Source organism: Sander vitreus, chromosome 4 (assembly GCF_031162955.1).
Source record: "Sander vitreus isolate 19-12246 chromosome 4, sanVit1, whole genome shotgun sequence".
In the NCBI taxonomy this organism is placed as follows: Eukaryota; Metazoa; Chordata; class Actinopteri; order Perciformes; family Percidae; genus Sander; species Sander vitreus.
In genome coordinates, this window is record NC_135858.1 from 20234368 (window position 1) to 20252725 (window position 18358).

The following is an 18358-nucleotide window of genomic DNA, read 5'->3' on the forward strand; positions in this document are numbered from 1 at the left end:
GACCTTTTTTCCTAGATTACATTACATAAAACCATTTTTTACACTACTTCTCGAGATTAAATTGCAAGTCTAGCATTTGGCCACAGCGTGGCAGCATGTAACTATTGAGTTTCATAGCAAGTGACAACATTAGATGAATGCAGTTGTACTGGCCGACACCTACTGTAGGTATGTAGACTCTAATAATATAGAGGAGCACCTGAGGAGCATACCTTCACACCCTTCAGTTAATAATGACTTTTGGAATGCATTTATTGAGCATTTCTTGACTGAGCTTCCCAAAGGCAACTACTGAAGCTATTATTTCGCAGAATCATATGCACTTGACATACTATGTTTTCACATAGGCCATATTGCTACTTGAAAATAACAATTAATTTTGATAAACATCCACTCCCTGTTAAATATTTCTTATATTAAATGCTAAATCAAAAACAGAACATTTAATTTTCTGAAATTATTTGATTTCAGTAACCAGGCCTTTTTATTGTAGGACCTGATTTGAAGAATTACTGGCAAAGATATTCTATTAAACAGGTTCAAATATTTTCATTTTATTGCCACATTCTGCAGTTGTTAAAACCATTTTTTTTCAGTGGGCAACTGGACAAAATGCACAAATTACAATTCCTAACTAAGCATGTGATATGAGATTTTTTCAACTCACTACTTTTCTTAATAAATATTCCTGTTACAGGTAGGAAAATATATATTAAATCAACAAAATCTTTCTCCATCACCACACTGCTGCTGTTAGAAAGACCTTCTCAAATGCCAATTGTTTCTCAAACAGCGATACCAAAACATTCACAGATTATCAGCATCATCAGCGTGCATGTGGCAGCTTTTCTTCGTTAAAATAACTATTTTGTAAGTGCACATAAAAGTAAAAGGCATGGTTTCAGCCTTCACACTGACAGGACGTGCTGAGAGGACTGTGTTATTAAGAACGGTCTCGTGCGTATTGATAAAACTGTTGGAGTTTAGTAAACATGTTCAGGGACAGTATGCAACTAAAAGTGTTTATTGCTTTGTTTGGTCACCACACATCGGACTGATTTATATCAAAGTTATACTAACGCAGCATTTGAGAAGGTCTTCTCCATTACTTAAAAAAAATAAATATGGTAAATATATTGATACTTCATTTCACTTAAATACCAACAATATTAGTTATCACATAATTATAAAATACAGTTTATATTCAGGCTTACATACGTTGCCTGGTACAGTATCTTGTTTTAACTGAGGTCCCGGTAGAGGCGATGGCTCCTTAACAGAACTAAACCTGACGCTGAAACATTTTATTGCCGTGTCACTGTCGATGTTCACCAAACCATTTACAATCTTGACACCCGAAACCCCTTCCATGTACCCCATTACACTCGACTCCTCCCTAAACCACACATTGTTTTCTGCCATCGTGTCTCAACAGTAACGCCTATACATCTCACCATAACTTTGTTTTCTTTTGAGTCTGTCACTGTAATAAGAGAGTTAATGCCAGAGGACACTTCTGAGGTCATTTGCAAGATGAAAACACAGCTGGCAAAGGGTGCTGGACCAAAAGTGTGGTGTCTGCTTTGGCACTTTTCTTGTGTTTTCAATTCATCCAGTGCCTTGAATACCTCTTTGCTACATGTTTCCAAACCCACAGATAACAGTGGTGTTTAAACTTCAGTCAATCTAATGTAGATAGTAAAGTATTTGAGATCCAGAGCACCAAAACGGCATCAGAGCATCATAAAGAGAGGCTGGTTGGACCGTCGTGAAGTTTCTCTCAGACTCTGCTGCAAAAGAAAGTCAGGTGTCATTTCTCAGTGACTGCAGCGGCCATAGGGGTCCGTATGGTCCCGCATGCTGTGGCTGCCAGCTCCTCGATCTCTGCATTTAGGCGCCTGATTACCCACTCCATGGCTTCACGGCCCTGATCAAGAACAAATAAAGCATTAGTCCAAGAGTGAATATAAAGAGAATGAAATATTGTTTATGTTTTTTTGTTTTTTTTTATTTGAGGGCGTGTAAACATCCATCAAATTAAACAATTTAAAAAGGACACTGGCTGAACTGCTCACAACTGACACTTAAAAAAGGGCCACAAGTAGACATTGCTTCATTTTAGCTACAGTTTTATTATTTTGTAAATAGTAAGTAAGCCACATTTGTCAATTGGGCAAAGATGATAATTAATGTAATTTAAAGTGCAGGACCCACAAAATAATCAGTCAGATGTTCAGTTTAACATTTGTCATATTGGGAACTACCAGAAAAGGGCCTCACACATTTGGTCCCACCTGAAAGACAATTTTAAGAGATCTCTTACCTTTCCAGCGTTAACAGAGATGGTGCTCGCCATAACTCCCTCCAAGTAACTGCTGAGACTGACTCCTTTTACAGAGATGATCGCCTCCTGGGTCAGTATTGTTCTAGTGTTAAAAGAGGGTTACAAAAAGTCATGGTCAAAATAGTCAAATGGCTTCAGAAATCCATGATTCTTCAGTAAAAATAACCGCTATGTAAAAACTTACTTGTCTTTATCTTCAGGATGTGGTTTGTATGTTAACTTTTCATCCACAGACACCATGTTTGTGAAAGTGATCTGCAGAGGAAATAGTAATAATGTTAAGATATAAAATGTTTTGTACAGTACCACAGCCTACAGCAAGAGTTGTCAGAGAAGTCTCAAAACAGCATTACAAACTTCAATTGTTGAAACGTAAGCTATCAACTAGTGGAACAACCAAGACTTCTTTCCAGAGAGTTTTCAGCATTAATATTAAGCTTATGTGTGTTCAGACAAAGTCACAAAAAGTGGATCTAGATGGGTGTTTTTGGTTGACATTATCCAAAATAGTGTTTTGTGGACAGATAAAAAGGTTTCATGAGCCACACTACCACATTGATGGTTACATTTCAACATTAACCCAAGGGTGCCAGAGGAGGGTGTTGATGGGTGTGTTGTGTCATTAGTACTTACATTTGAGGACTGAAGTTCAAAAATCTTCTCTTTGGGATCCACAACCGTGTGCTCCTGAACATACGTGTATGTTCGAGAGTTACCAATAATCTGAAGACAAAGAAAGAAACACACTTTACTACAAAGTGAAATGAACTGCTAAAAATTGTAGATGTTACTCAATCAATGTTCTTTTTTGTGTGCAGCATTTTCATTTTTTCAAAATGGTAACTTTATTTATTTATTGATTTACTCATTTGTTTATTGTTGTGACACAACTACACAAAGCTTACTTAATCTGTGTTTTTAGGAGAAATACACCAGTGCCAGTTGAGATAACAGATGAATTATATGCAGTAAATCTGCATATGTCATCAAGCATACCTCTGGGGATAAGAGGCATCTTGTAGGTGTAGTTTAACCTAAAAATATCTTTATGAAATTTAAAATAAAAAAAATAAAGACTTCTGTATCTGTATGAATCTGACGTACAACCCCACTTATAGACAAGCATCTGCGCTACTAGCTTGAGTTGCGATGTAATACAGGGGTTTCTGTAATTTATCATTGATAAAAGAGTGATTTGTTTTTCCTTCACAAAGAGTACAGAGGGAAATTGGCGTCGCAGAAAGACACCTTCATGATGCATCTAGTTTACACTCACACACTGAGGCTCAGGAGTGATTTGCTTTGAGACAATCTGATTAAGGGTTACGCTCTGTGTTACAGACTGTCCTTGGAATTAAAGGGGCTGCTATTCATAGAGGTCACTGACTACGAGCCCTTTCTCAGACACCGATTACCCAATGTTTACATAGGCTAACACATGCTATAAGTTCAAATGGCCTGTTGCAGAAATCCAGAGGCCTCTGTCACTGCTTTCTATTCTAGTGACCACTAGCCCAGCAGACAGAGATGGAAAGTTGCATCACATGCAGTCATAGGTGACATTTCAGCAATGACAAAAAATGGCACTACTGTGTCTTGTACAACATGAGCCATAGCAATGACAAAAATGGCACTAGCATGTCCTGGACAACACGAGCCATGGCACACAGTCATGAACTCGCCTCTGGGCTCGTAACCAACCAGGTCTGCTGCTGCTGCTGCTGCCCCTGGACAGGAATAGCCTTGGGACTATAGGTCACGGAAGGCTGGAAAGCATTAACATGCACTATCACCCACGTCAGGTCATGTGTTTTTTATTTAGAGTCATGTGTACATTTTAAGTGTGACCAAAGCAGTTAGACTACAAGGTTACTGCTAGGGCTTCACGATATAAGGAAAATATCTAATTGCGATTATGTTGACTGAAATCACGATTGCGATATGATTCACAATATTGGAGGAAATGATCATTTTTGTATCATTATTGTCATTTTCACCCAAAAATTATATAAAAAAAAAAAAAAAAAGTGATTAGAGTGTGATTTTTGCGATGATCTGTACCAAACAAGGATATTTTCTTTAGTCCGTAGGATAGGATGTGTAGGCCGGGATGTCTCTGCAGCACCACAACACTTCATTCAGAATGGTTTGACACACATTTTGCCTTTAACAAATATTGCACCTCTCTGCAATTTGGATATTGCACTAGTCCATATTGCGATTTCGATACAACTGCAATTAATTGTGCAGCCCTAGTTACTGCAGAGAGGTTTTTAAGACTAGACTGCAGACCTATACTGCTGACACAGTTTGGGATTTGAAACTCACAGATTTGACTATGGATGGAAGACCCCACTCTGTGCTAAGCAGTCTTTTACTGTGGAGGCGTCCCTGTTTGTCGATGCCTCTATCCAAAACATCCACTCCGATCACACTGGGGTTCATGGGGTTGGGATACTTCTGCATAGCAGCCTTGGTCACCGTCTCCCAAGGATGGCTGGGGGGAAAAAGTAATATAGTAGTATACAAATGATAAGACTGACTAACTGACAATCTGACATTGAGTTAAAGCGTTTATAGACATGTCTTTACGATTAAAAGTGACAAAAGTGAAAACAAAAAACTGTGATATCCAAGTAGACTTCTTATTTTCATGATAAAAATTGAATACCCTACAATCTTAGTTAATAATACTGAAGTACTGTACGTATTTCAAGTACAATTTCAAAGTAGGCATATTTGTCCTTTACTTAAGTCTTTTCATCTCATCGTACTTTGAACTTCTTCTCCACTACATTTCAGAGGGAAATTTTGTAATTTTGGCTCCATTATATTTATCTGAGGGCTGTAGTTACTAGATACTTTACAAATTCAAATTTTACATACAACATATACAATTATCTCATAAAATATGATGCATTGGTACAGATTAAACTATCCTATGGCATATGAAATAGTTGAACAAAATTTGACCAACCACTACATCAGTAAAATGCATTAATGTGTCAGTGGTAATAATTACATTAATATGTAATAGCCATTTTTCTGCACTGAGTAGTTTTCCCTTTGGTATTTCAGTAGCCTACATGTTGCTAATATTGCATACATGTTTTTACTTAGGTAACATTACTCAATGCAGGACTTTATCTAATGATAGAGGATTATTACAGATATTAAGATAAGATAAGATACACCTTTACTGATCCCCAGTAGGGAAATTGGGTAAAACTTACTATTTTTCGCAAGGATTTGAACTCATTCACTACTTTTGTGACAATTTTAGCAAATTAACCGACCTGAGGGCACCAACAATTCATTCAACAATCTCATTAATATCAGGCATTATTTTTTAAATAGTAATGTAAGGTAAAGATGAGTCGAATGCAAGGATGTATCCTTGCATTCGACTCATCTAAAATGATTATTTGGTGGTGGCATTGAGAGATGGAAGGTTGCCACGGAGACGCGTGAACCGCGTGAAAGCGCCAATGTAAGTGACGCAAGCAGACCGAAGCAGTCACGTCAAAAGGAATGTAGAGGAAAGGTCGCGCGCTGGGATTAGATGCTAGATCGCACCCGATACATGTGTCAACGTCATCACATGAGCATACTGCGCAGGCGTCAATATCCCGTCCGTCTTTGCAGCTGAAGACAGACTGTACGGAGTAGCTATATAGCGGCACTTTCTACCATAAGAAATCACCAATTAAGGCTTCTAAATCGAAAACTACACACCTGGGCATGTTCCTGAAGCAATGTGATCCGAAAATGAAGAGACAGTAACAACATCTGCAATCAAGATTGCAGGTTTCCCTGACCGCTCTAATGTTAGCAGTGGAATGATTGTTAGCCTATAGCAGCAAAATCACCAATGAGGCTTCTAAATCAGAAACTACACGATTTAATGTGATCCGAAATTTGGGAGAAATGATTAACAACATCGGCTACTAAGAGTGTATGTAAAATATAAACTGACTTGTGTTGAAGTAAAAGTGTGACCGCAGTTGGGTGCGATCTAGCATCTACCCGCGCGGGGGGTTGGCCCTGACCGGCTGGTTACACAATTTGACAGTGCTTTTCTGTAACGATAGTCGTGCATCCATGATTCACATTTCGTTTCACGTTTTTACATTTATTTAAAAAAAAAATAATAATAAGTACGTTATTGCGTGCCTCATACAATATTTCGTTGAAAGAAAAAGCCACTGACTGCGGAGGGATATCTGGTTTATGTAACGTTACTATAGTTAGTAAGCTTCTACTACCAACGTTAGCATACTAACGTAGCTAGTAACACTTAAGTTATAGTTAGCAGCGTTTTCTTGTTAAAGTTTTCTGTCGTAAACCATGCGTGTGTTCACCGAATTAAGCCACGAAGCCAGCAGAACCAGACAATGAACGGCCGGACCATCTCTAACACATCACCGGTTGCATCACCGGACTAAAAAGCAATTTATATGTCTTAATAATAGACTAACGTTAGGCTACTTACTTAAATATGTGCTCAGATGCCCAGATCTTCATGGTTTAACTAACTAGCTGACAGATGCTACTGATGCCGGAGTCGAGGCGCAGATAAGCCGGGAGGTAGACTCAGTCACACTGACTGAAATCAGTGTACCAGGACAACTGCAAGTCCCCTCCCACTGTACCACAGCAGTCACATGGGGAGTATTATAGTTACGCATTTCCGCTAGTCTACGCCGCATTAGTCCACTGACACTGTGGACAGCTGAAAGAAATATAGGCATATTTCATATTTAACTCGACAATTGACGAACGACTAAAACTAGGCCTATATGAACATCGCTCTTCACATTAACCTACAGCATGCAGTAATATGTCCTATTAACTAATCTAATACAGTCTGGGGATATCAGCCATTTCCTATGTTGCATAATTCAGCTCAGTGAAGGTTGAAAGTTCTCTGCAACCTTGAATGAAGGAGAGACGCAACAGCATCAACTCAATGGTCAAATCTTTATACATAATAGCAAATGTGGGCATTGCTCTAATATATAGCCTATGTGGGCTATTTAGGTGCAATATTTAATGGGTTATTCATTTTTACTCACCACTGCTGTTAACACCCGCCTGAAGAGAATAACGTTAGGCTACGATTTCTATAAGTTTACAGAAACCAGCCTTGATGATTTTCAAACATTGTCAACAGTGGGTCGGGACATTATGAATCTGAGAGGTCTTGATGATTAACAGGATAGGACAAGCAGAAAAAACGTGTCTGCTTTAGTTCTGTTTGTTTTCTCAGACTTTCTTTTAATCTTAGCTTTTTCTTGTGATTTACTTAATAATAATAATAATAATAATAATAATAATAAAAAGATAGAATAGAAGTAGCTTATATTCTGTTTATCTGAGAATGACAGCTCATATATAATAATCTGTGGTTATATTACACTTGATACAACATTATTAATGCTGCCTGTCTGGATCAAGTGAGTATTGGCAAAAAACATTTTGTTGCATATTATTCTGGCACATGTAATAATAAGTTTAGAGCTTCTATCCCCTTTTGACCTCATTCCCACATTGTAACTTTAAGCAGATTGGCCTCGGTGAGCCAATACTGCATGCGTCACCATAACCCATATTCAGATGTGGGTTACATGCAGTATATTATCTTTATTTGTGTATGTGTGAGTAGTTGACTTAAGTGCAATAGTGCAGGCATCCCCACGTCATGTGTGCTTATCTCAGATTGCAGCCACTCTGGCCAAGTTATGTGTAATCTCTATGTCCCAGACTCGTAACAGTTGTAGGAAATTGTGTGACAGCCTTGAACGGCTGTCAGTGTCACTGTGTTGTCAGAGCCTACTGCCTATCACTGGAGCAGCGTTTAGTTGCTTTTAGTCCAGTTTAAGTGTTCAAATGATAAAACTCAATGAAAGGGAAAGTATTTTGGTAGTGTTTTAGTGTTATATTAAATGTACTCCCAATCCATTTTTGGTTTTACTGTTTTTAATGTCCATCGTAACTTAAGATACAAAAAAAACCTCAATGCAACATTTACTGTAGGTCTGAACAAAGAAATTGGACAGTGTTAACATCACAATTTCATTTTTTATGGCTGTGGATTATATATAGTTTGCGTAACATAAAAAAACCCCTTATATACATGCACAATGTCCACAATTTTCAAATATTTAATATAAAAGAAAAAAAAACTTCTCAAAAGCAAAGCATACAAGTCATTTGAAGAATACATAAAAGACAACAAGCACTATTGTTTAAATATGTCACAGCATCTTTTATCAAGTAAAGGCTGTCTAAATCAACCATATTAAATTAAACAAAAAAATTAAATTTCCTTTTCAGACTAACAATCCCACATATTATTCATATCCTTTCAAGGTGTCAAACCTACACACCACACTGTATGCCCTACGTCTTCTACTCGTCCACAGCGTCTTTGCTCATTTCAGTCACTGTTTCCAGTTCAGTTACTGTTTCCAGTTTAACTTCCATCTGAGACTGAACCATTGCTGTAGCTGATAATGCAGGTCCCTCCACTTCTTCCTCCTCCACTTCCCAATCTAGATCAGCGGTGGCGTCTTGGTACTGCTGGTACTCTGACACCAGGTCGTTGAGGTTGCTCTCTGCCTCAGTGAACTCCATTTCATCCATACCTTCCCCTGTATACCAGTGGAGAAAAGCCTTCCGTTTGAACATTAGGGAGAACTGCTCGCCCACACGCCGGAATATCTCCTGAATGGCTGTGTTGTTGCCGATGAAGGTGGAGGACATTTTGAGGCCTCGGGGTGGGATGTCACACACGGCAACCTTGACGTTATGTGGGATCCAGTCCACAAAGTAATTGCTATTTTTCTGCTGCATTGCAAGCATCTGTTCTTCTACCTGTTTGGTGGACATCCGACCACGGAAGATGGCAGCAACCGTGAGGTACCGCCCCCTCCTTGGGTCGCACGCCGTCATCATGTTGCGGGCATCAAATATCTGCTGGGTGAGCTCAGGCACCGTGAGGGCTCGATACTGCTGGCTGCCACGGGGCGTCAGGGGGGCAAAGCCTGGCATGAAGAAGTGGAGGCGAGGGAAAGGCACCATGTTGACAGCCAGCTTTCTCAGGTCTGCGTTGAGCTGTCCGGGGAATCTCAGAGAGGTCGTGACCCCGCTCATGGTCATGCAGACCAGGTGGTTGAGGTCCCCATAAGTCGGTGTGGTCAGTTTTAGCGTGCGGAAACAGATGTCATAGAGGGCCTCATTGTCTATGCAGAAGGTCTCGTCTGTGTTCTCCAGGAGCTGGTGGACTGACAGTGTGGCATTGTAGGGTTCCACCACTGTGTCAGAGACTTTAGGAGAGGGCATGACGCTGAAGGTGTTCATGATGCGGTCAGGGTACTCCTCTCGGATCTTGTTGATGATGAGGGTTCCCATGCCAGAGCCGGTGCCACCCCCCAGTGAGTGAACCAGCTGGAAGCCCTGCAGGCAATCACAGCTTTCACTCTCGTTCCTCACTCTATCAATCACCTGCTCCACCAGCTCCGCTCCCTCTGTGTAGTGGCCCTTTGCCCAGTTATTCCCAGCTCCTGAGTTCCCTGTTAATAAATAAAATCCTCTGACTTTTCAATAAAATTAGACATATAATACCTATTGCAAAAATGAAAATATAAAAAAAAAAGTTGTGCCCCTTCTTTATAAGCGGAATGTTGCGTTGCATTAAGATCTCAATGTTGTCAGTTAATATGTTTCCTCTTCTCTTTGGTTAAATACTTGCAAGTCCAAATTAGGTCATGTTTTTGTTTTCAGTTTGACACATTACATGTTCTTTTATGTGTTGACATTATCCTCCGCTCAGAGATTTATGAAACATTTTAAAGCAGTTCAGAGGCACCAACGCATCAAATACGGCTCTACCACGAGTGTTCATTTTTCACATATTAATAAAAAATGCCTTCAAATAAGCCATAAAAGCAAGACAGTTGTAGCAGGTATTCCCCAGTATGACTGTTTCGTTATTTGTCTCACCGTGGATGAAGTTGTCTGGCCTAAAAAGAGCCCCGATGCGGCTTCCTCTTACACTGTCCATCGTACCAGGCTCCAGGTCAACAAGCAGGGCCCTGGGGACATATTTACCGCCTGCAAACAGAATGTAAATTAATTACTTAAATATTGGAAAATGTGCATCCTGAACTTATGTAGGTCCTCACTCTTTTGTGTCAAAGTTTAAGAACAGTATTATTTAAAAATAAGAATTGGTAAGTGATTGGTAAACCACTATGCTCATGGAATAAACTGAATTAGTGTCGGCTGTTAAATGAGCAGTGTATGTACAGTAACCTCTTCTTACCATGTGCCTCATTGAAGTAGACATTGACCCTCTCCAGTTGGAGGTTGCTGTCTCCCTCATAGATACCTGTTGCATTGAGCCCATGTTCTTCACTGATCACTTCCCAAAACTAGAAAGACAAAGTGGGAAATCAACATAATAACATCAACAAATTAACGTAAAATAACAATAATAATAAGATATAACTGTAAGAGTTTAGCTGTTTAAGAGATGAAATTGTTTTTCAGATTATTAATGCACAGCAAATACCAGACAATTATCTTTCTGTGGTTTACACCTCTAGGTGTTTATATGGTTGCTTATATGGAGATTTTATATGCAGTTGGGCACAAGTATAATTGTTTTATCTGTGTGTGTGTGTGTGTGTGTGTGTGTGTGTGTGTGTGTGTGTGTGTGTGTGTGTGTGTGTGTGTGTGTGTGTGTTTTATGGCTGCTAAAACTATGATTATCCTGACTCTTTCTCAGATAATTACATGTTAAAATGCATCCCAATTTATTAATCTGTGGCACTTGTTCTGACCAGATTAAGAATATCTGATGTGCATGATAAAATAATAAATATACTTAACAGAATAACTACTTGATTACTGATTCGCATACTGCCATGTTCAATGTCAAGCAGCATAATGTGTTACTTTCTGTATTATCTTGTAGTTCCTCTGTCTTGCTTTGTGTTAGCAATGATAAAAAATGTCCCACCCATGCCAGCCTCGCTTTTGCCCTTATCTTTTCCTTGAATGCTTGACAGTGTACACCCTGTCAATCATCCCTGTGTCACTCACAACTGTTTATGGCACCATGCAAAGGAACAGTGCAAGTCAAAATATGCATAATTTAAAAAAGTAAAAAAATATATAAGAATATATATTTTTAGACATACTGTATATTAAATACAATCTTAAATACTTACATTAAAACATTTCCTCATTTTATTTCAGCTAGCTTAACAAAAAAGGTAATTGTCTTTCTAACAGTGAGTTGAATCACCCACATTATAACTTTAACAGTGAAGAAGTATTTTATTTATTTATTTTTACCTTTGAGCCGATCTGGTTGCCACATTGTCCAATTTGCAGATGTACAATTTCACGCATGATGATCGGGCTACAGTACACAGAGCAGCTGAGGGTCTCTGATAGGCTTCAGTCCTAATACCAGTCTTTTATACAGCACCAGGAATGATGTCACCAGTGATGTCAGGGAGTCACCCCAGTCAATAATATATGAGCGGCTGGAGCGGCCCCTAATACACTATGACAACTATGAACTTAGCAGAATAATAATAAACAAATAGATCATTTTTAGGGGGGTCTGCCATACTTTTATACTCTTTAGGTTAGATAGGCCTAAGGAATGGAAAAGACCTGGTAATTGTGTAAAACTGTGCAAACTTTAACAAACTTCATACTATCTCTTTTGTTAATACTGTATATCATACATTAATTAATTATCAACTGCTGCAGAAGAAAACAGTTGGGGCAATAATGACAAAATAACATCCATTTGTTTAACTACATTACTGTAATATTAGGCCATATACCTGATATTAATGTAGTTAAACAAATGGATGCTATATGACACTAGCCAGATAAACCCACTACTATACCATATACACACAAATACAAACATGTTATACCATGTCTGACAGGAAGGAATAGTGTTAAACAAAAATATAGAAACAGATTTTAATATGACAATTCACTGCCTTTTCATAACAGACTTTTGATAACACATCCCATCCATTTTCCTTTCTTAAAGGACCTGGATGTTACAACATTTAACAGTTTCCATATTCACCTACTATGTCTGCATTGGTGCAATAATAATGAAGTAAAAAGATAATGTAAGAAAGATGCTACCGGGATTACTTTATGGTCCATCTGACCTCTAACTAGTAGCATGATTATGGAACTGTTACCGGATCTTTTTGCCATCTCTATTTAACTTACTGATATTTTGTTTCATTGTTTTATTTAACTAATACCACTGTACTTTCTGTCTGCTCAGCTTGTAAATTTTTTACACTCCTTGTGACCAGGATATCCTATGCTTTGGCTGAAATGTTATTTCACTATCTGACCTCTTTGTCTTATTTGTCTTCTGTTAACTGTACCACATGAGCTGTTATTTGTCATATTTGCAAATAAAAATTTAAATTACAAGAAAGATGCTACCATCTAGAGGGCTATCACGGGCATAACACAATACCATTTGAAGCAGGTATTGTCTTATAGACAGACAAGTTGATTTACACTGTCATTTGAAAATTTTGGCATTTCGTCATGTTATGATTTATTAAAGGATTCAAACTCCAGTCCACCTTTTCTCTAAAGTCTTTTAGATCCAACATGTGAATAAAGGGACTGATAACAAATGTCTGATTGTCACATTAATTTGTTAACATGTGGCTCAAATTGTTATATTTTAGATCAAATAATAAGAATATAAATGAACATTAGCCGGATGATTAGACAGTTGATTATTATGCCTCATTTTTAAGCAGAATTTTTGTTCCTATGTATTTAGAAATATGCTTTTTTTTTAAAGAAACATATGTTTGACATGTCACAGTATGAAGCACAGGGTTACCATTGCAAAGTTGTCAGTGTATCTGTTGACATCAGAAAAACCCAAATACATAAAATTTGTCTTATGTTATTGTAAGGTTATTTTTAAGTGAAACGTTTATTTGAATGGTAGATAGTAGTAAATAGATAGATAGATAGATAGATAGATAGATAGATAGATAGATAGATAGATAGATAGATAGATAGATGGATAGATAGATGGATAGATGGATAGATAGATAGATAGATAGATAGATAGATAGATAGATAGATGGATAGATAGATAGATAGATAGATTCCAGTGTCCTGTAGCTCAGACATTTAACATTACTTTTAAAGCAAAGTCATATAAATAAACAAAGAGATAAGGTGCCAATAAAAGAAAAAAGTACAAAGAGATAAAATGTGGCAGTAAAAAGTACAAAGAAATATATCGATAGAGAGAGAGAGCGAGAGAGAGAAAGAGAGAGAGAAGCCCAGGTCATAAGCTCCCTCTATTGGCTGTGTGTTAAAAAAGTCTGATGGCTGATGAAGTATCTCCAACGTTCAGTCCTGCAATACAGCCAGATGAGCCGTCTGCTGCAGTTGTTTCTCTGGCCTAGGATGTTGTAGGTGGAGGGGGTGGCTGACATTGTCCAGGATGGTCTGCACCTTGCACCGTGTGCATCTCTCCACCACAGTCCCCAGTGATTCCAAACTCCTGCCAAGCTGAGTCAGTCTTTTTTCACCAACTCGTCCAGCCACATTAATGTGTTAACATGTGGCTCAAATTGTTATATTTTAGATCAAATAATAAGAATATAAATGAACATTAGCCGCATGATTAGACAGTTGATTATTATGCCTCATTTTTTAAGCAGAATTTTTTGTTCCTATGTATTTAGAAATATGCTTTTTTTTTAAAGAAACATATGTTTGACATGTCACAGTATGAAGCACAGGGTTACCATTGCAAAGTTGTCAGTGTATCTGTTGACATCAGAAAAACCCAAATACATAAAATTTGTCTTATGTTATTGTAAGGTTATTTTTAAGTGAAACGTTTATTTGAATGGTAGATAGTAGTAAATAGATAGATAGATAGATAGATAGATAGTAGATAGATAGATAGATAGATAGATAGATAGATAGATAGATAGATAGATAGATAGATAGATAGATAGATAGATAGATAGATAGATGGATAGATAGATGGATAGATGGATAGATAGATAGATAGATAGATAGATAGATAGATAGATAGATAGATAGATAGATAGATAGATAGATAGATAGATAGATAGATAGATAGATAGATAGATAGATAGATAGATAGATAGATAGATAGATAGATTCCAGTGTCCTGTAGCTCAGACATTTAACATTACTTTTAAAGCAAAGTCATATAAATAAACAAAGAGATAAGGTGCCAATAAAAGAAAAAGTACAAAGAGATAAAATGTGGCAGTAAAAAGTACAAAGAAATATATCGATAGAGAGAGAGAGCGAGAGAGAGAGAAAGAGAGAGAGAAGCCCAGGTCATAAGCTCCCTCTATTGGCTGTGTGTTAAAAAGTCTGATGGCTGATGAAGTATCTCCAACGTTCAGTCCTGCAATACAGCCAGATGAGCCGTCTGCTGCAGTTGTTTCTCTGGCCTAGGATGTTGTAGGTGGAGGGGGTGGCTGACATTGTCCAGGATGGTCTGCACCTTGCACCATGTGCATCTCTCCACCACAGTCCCCAGTGATTCCAAACTCCTGCCAAGCTGAGTCAGTCTTTTTTCACCAACTCGTCCAGCCACCTAGTGTCCATGTCTTTCATGCTGCCCCAGCAAACCGCAGCATTAAAGAGAACACTTGCTAACACTGACGTGTAGCATTCCTCTGCATACGTCAAAGGACCGAAGCCTCCGTAGGAAAAACAGCTGACTCTGCCCCTTTCAATAGAGGGCATCTGTCTAATTAATTTCAAGATTATGCATCACTTCTATTGGACCCCCTCCAGATTGTTTAGACTTGGATTAAAAGACACACCGAATTGTTGGAAATGTAAGACAGTGCATGGCCAACAACTTCATGTCTGATGGTCCTGTAATAATGTCCAGGAATTTTGGACTGGGATGCATGATATACAACTGTATACCAAGCTGTCGGACTGCAGGGACCCAGGTTCCATTCAACCCATGATTATTTGTTCTGGGAGATGGGTCAATCCTAAACGGGATGGATAAGCACATAAGAAGCTGGGTCCAGACTAGTTTATTGATAGCCAGACAGATTATTTTAATAGGATGGAGGAATGAAGGCGTGCAGTCACTTCAGAAGTGGATTGTGAAACAACAAGGCAAATTCCTTGAATATAAAAGCCTACTTGGCAATAAACTTGTTTCTGATTCTGCTTCTCTATTACTCACACAGACAGAAATGCCACATATAATTAATACATTTCTGTTGCTGTGTTTAATAGGTAGTATATTTTCCACTACCAACCTCTTTGATAGGAAGCATGCATGTGCACAAAGGTTCAGTGTTCACAGGTATCAGTGATACTGTTTGGGTAGTTAACAGATAGTGGCCTTTAGAAAAAAAGACTAACTTCCTCAGCTATTAGTGGTATAATACCAACCCAAAGCAAAATTACATATTTGGGCATTACCATACACGCATCGCTACAGCGAGTTGTCCAGGACAACTACGAAACTATATTAAGTAGTGTTCAAAGGGATCTGGCCAATTGGCCAATTGCTGTTGTTAAAATGAACATAGTTCCTCGTGTGAATTTCTTAAGTACAATGAGCCCCTTACCCAATACATTTCTGGAGGAAACTTGATACCGTAATTCTGCAGTATATTTGGAATAATAAACAACCTAGGCTAAAATACTCTACCCTGTAACATACCACAAACACGGGAGGCCTGGCCCTCCCCAACCTTAAAGTGTACCACAGAGCCTTTCAGCTATGGGCCCTCAGAGTGTGGATGGACCCCTCATCTACAGTTCCATTGAGAGAAATAGAGCAAAACCTCACTGGAAGTCTAAGACTGCAAGACCTTGCCTTTGCAGGTGTGTGCCCAAAAAAGTGTATGCTAGCCTATGGCCCTATTATCACCAACACATTGACCAACTTTAAACAGGTGGAGGAGCACCTATGTTACACCAATAAGTGGCATTTGAATACCCCAATATGGCACAATGCATACCTAATGTCTGATAACAAACCCTTTGCTTATAACCAGTGGAGTGACAGAGGTATTTATACTTTAGACCAGCTATTCAATGAGAAAGGTATGTTAAGTTTTGAAGACCTGAGAGCTAGTTTTGAGGTCCCCAGGACATCCTTCTTCTTTTATCTTTGCTTAAAGTCAGCCCTAAAATGTTATGGAGTGCCATGGGGAAACAGTCTTGAGGCGCACCCAGTCATTAAATGGTTTGTTGATTTTCCTGTGAGAGGATTAATGTCCAAGATTTATGCTAAACTGATGCAAGTATCCATAGGAGAACTCCCAATAGTAAAAAAAATGGGAGCGAGTGCTGAGCCCTAAGGGGAACGTAATTAATTGGGAGACAGTTTGGGACAACATTTTCCACTGTTCCAAGAACTTAAATCACCAGTATATCCACTTCAACATATGTCACAGGACATATTGGACTCCTCAGAAGAGATACGCCTCTAAAGTCATTCCCACTCCCTATTGCACATTCTGTCAACCTGAACAAACAGGAACTTTCCTGCATATGGTCTGGGAGTGTGAACAGGTAAATGAGTTCTGGAAAAAACAACATCAATAATATCTTATGTGATAGGATGTTGAATCCATACTGACCCGATTGTTTTGTTACTTAATGACGACTCTAAATTACACCTGTTTGGGAGACAGAGGAAAATTTGGCTAGCTGGCTCAACTGCAACCAAGAAAATGATAGCTCAGCGCTGGCTCCCCCCCCCACCTCGCTTTGTATAAAATAGTGGCTGGTGTATTTTCTAGACATAGTTATGCTTGAGCTCTCTACAGCAAGGATTAACAAAGCTAAATCATCAACTATCAACCTATGGAAAAGCGCAGCCGCACAAATATCAGACCTAATGACCTCAGCACCACAAGAACTAGAAGAGAGTGATTTGGCAAGGTGTGATTTCTGTTTGTTTGTTTTATTTTCTTCGAGGTCACAGAGGGTGGGGGGTGGGAGAGGGTTTTTGTTCTTGTTCAGTTTGTGTTTATCTATTCTGTATGTCTGCATATTAAAAAAAAAAAAAAAAAAAAAAAAAAAAACAATAAAAAAATTGATCTAAAAAAAAAAAAGACTAACTTCCTGGTGTGAGTATACCAAGTTTGTAGAAACACCACAGCAGGTGCAGGACATAATTACCTTTAACTTGCTTCTAAGATCTATGTAATTACTTCTTTTACTTCTTCAGTTGTCTGTTGGGGTTTATTAGAGAGCCACAGTAGCATTTAGTGGTCAATGATGACCTTTATGTGTTTTGCCCTAAGCTTCTTTTCCTTGCCTTTTGGGCATGCCATGCACAGTGTTTGCATGCATGTAAGAACTAAAGAGGAAGAATCCAGGGAGTCATTCAACAATTCAGATCACCATTAGGTTAAAATGGATTTGATTATAATATTCTATAACTGGATCAGTCAATTTAAATAATGCTGTGACTGTTTTGAATGAAAGTTCCTGCAAACTCTCCAGTCATTTCAACCCAAATATAGCGACTAAAATGACTAAGACGTCAAGGTTTATCACTATTTCCCTCATCAATAAAGTATTCTGATATCCAACCAAAGATATTGGAGTCCAAATCTCAAATCTGAGTTTTAGTTATTCTTAACTTTTAACGTTACAATGTTGAAAGCTGGAGACAAATTCATTCAATAAGGGATTCAAACCCAAATTAATATTTGATCAAATGTTAACAAACCCCAACATAAATAATAAACACACCTAATAATTTTGCTTTTAAATGTTCTAATAGTTATTTTAAAGTAATAGCCTAAATATGAAAATTAAAACGCCTTCATTATTTCTGAACTTTGACCGTTACTCTGTTTAGAAGTCCTGTTTACTTTTATTATTAATAGGCCTATTCAATAATTTAATGGTTTTAAATGTTATTGATGAATGCATTTTGGGTTGATA

General features: G+C 38.1%; 2 protein-coding genes across 2 annotated transcripts; both read right to left on the reverse strand.

Annotated features, from left to right (window-relative positions):
* Window positions 1-538: 538 nt before the first annotated feature.
* On the reverse strand, window positions 539-6977 carry prelid3b (PRELI domain containing 3). The gene is made up of 6 exons (XM_078248940.1): window positions 6837-6977; window positions 4673-4841; window positions 2978-3067; window positions 2529-2599; window positions 2324-2426; window positions 539-1927 (listed from the first exon to the last, which is right to left on the reverse strand). The coding sequence occupies exons 1-6, from the start codon at window positions 6866-6868 to the stop codon at window positions 1811-1813; spliced, it is 582 nt and encodes a 193-aa protein (XP_078105066.1). The 5' UTR covers window positions 6869-6977; the 3' UTR covers window positions 539-1810.
* Window positions 6978-8492: 1515 nt separating this feature from the next.
* tubb1 (tubulin, beta 1 class VI) lies at window positions 8493-11817 on the reverse strand. Its single transcript, XM_078248941.1, has 4 exons — window positions 11708-11817; window positions 10671-10779; window positions 10349-10459; window positions 8493-9918 (listed from the first exon to the last, which is right to left on the reverse strand). Exons 1-4 carry the CDS (start codon window positions 11762-11764, stop codon window positions 8756-8758), a joined length of 1440 nt encoding a protein of 479 aa, XP_078105067.1. The 5' UTR covers window positions 11765-11817; the 3' UTR covers window positions 8493-8755.
* Window positions 11818-18358: the final 6541 nt, after the last annotated feature.

What these genes read in the sequence shown, in the direction of transcription:
- prelid3b (XM_078248940.1), bottom strand. Translation starts at nt 6,868, where the DNA reads ATGAAGATCTGGGCATCTGAGCACATATTTAA. An exon ending in GCATCTGAGCACATATTTAA is followed by an intron (nt 4,842 to 6,836) that starts GTAAGTAGCCTA and finishes TTTTCCCCCCAG; the next exon opens with CCATCCTTGGGAGACGGTGA. An exon ending in TTGAACTTCAGTCCTCAAAT is followed by an intron (nt 2,600 to 2,977) that starts GTAAGTACTAAT and finishes TTTCCTCTGCAG; the next exon opens with ATCACTTTCACAAACATGGT.
- tubb1 (XM_078248941.1), bottom strand. Translation starts at nt 11,764, where the DNA reads ATGCGTGAAATTGTACATCTGCAAATTGGACAATGTGGCAACCAGATC. An exon ending in GCAACCAGATCGGCTCAAAG is followed by an intron (nt 10,780 to 11,707) that starts GTAAAAATAAAT and finishes TTGTCTTTCTAG; the next exon opens with TTTTGGGAAGTGATCAGTGA. An exon ending in GCCAGACAACTTCATCCACG is followed by an intron (nt 9,919 to 10,348) that starts GTGAGACAAATA and finishes ATTTATTAACAG; the next exon opens with GGAACTCAGGAGCTGGGAAT.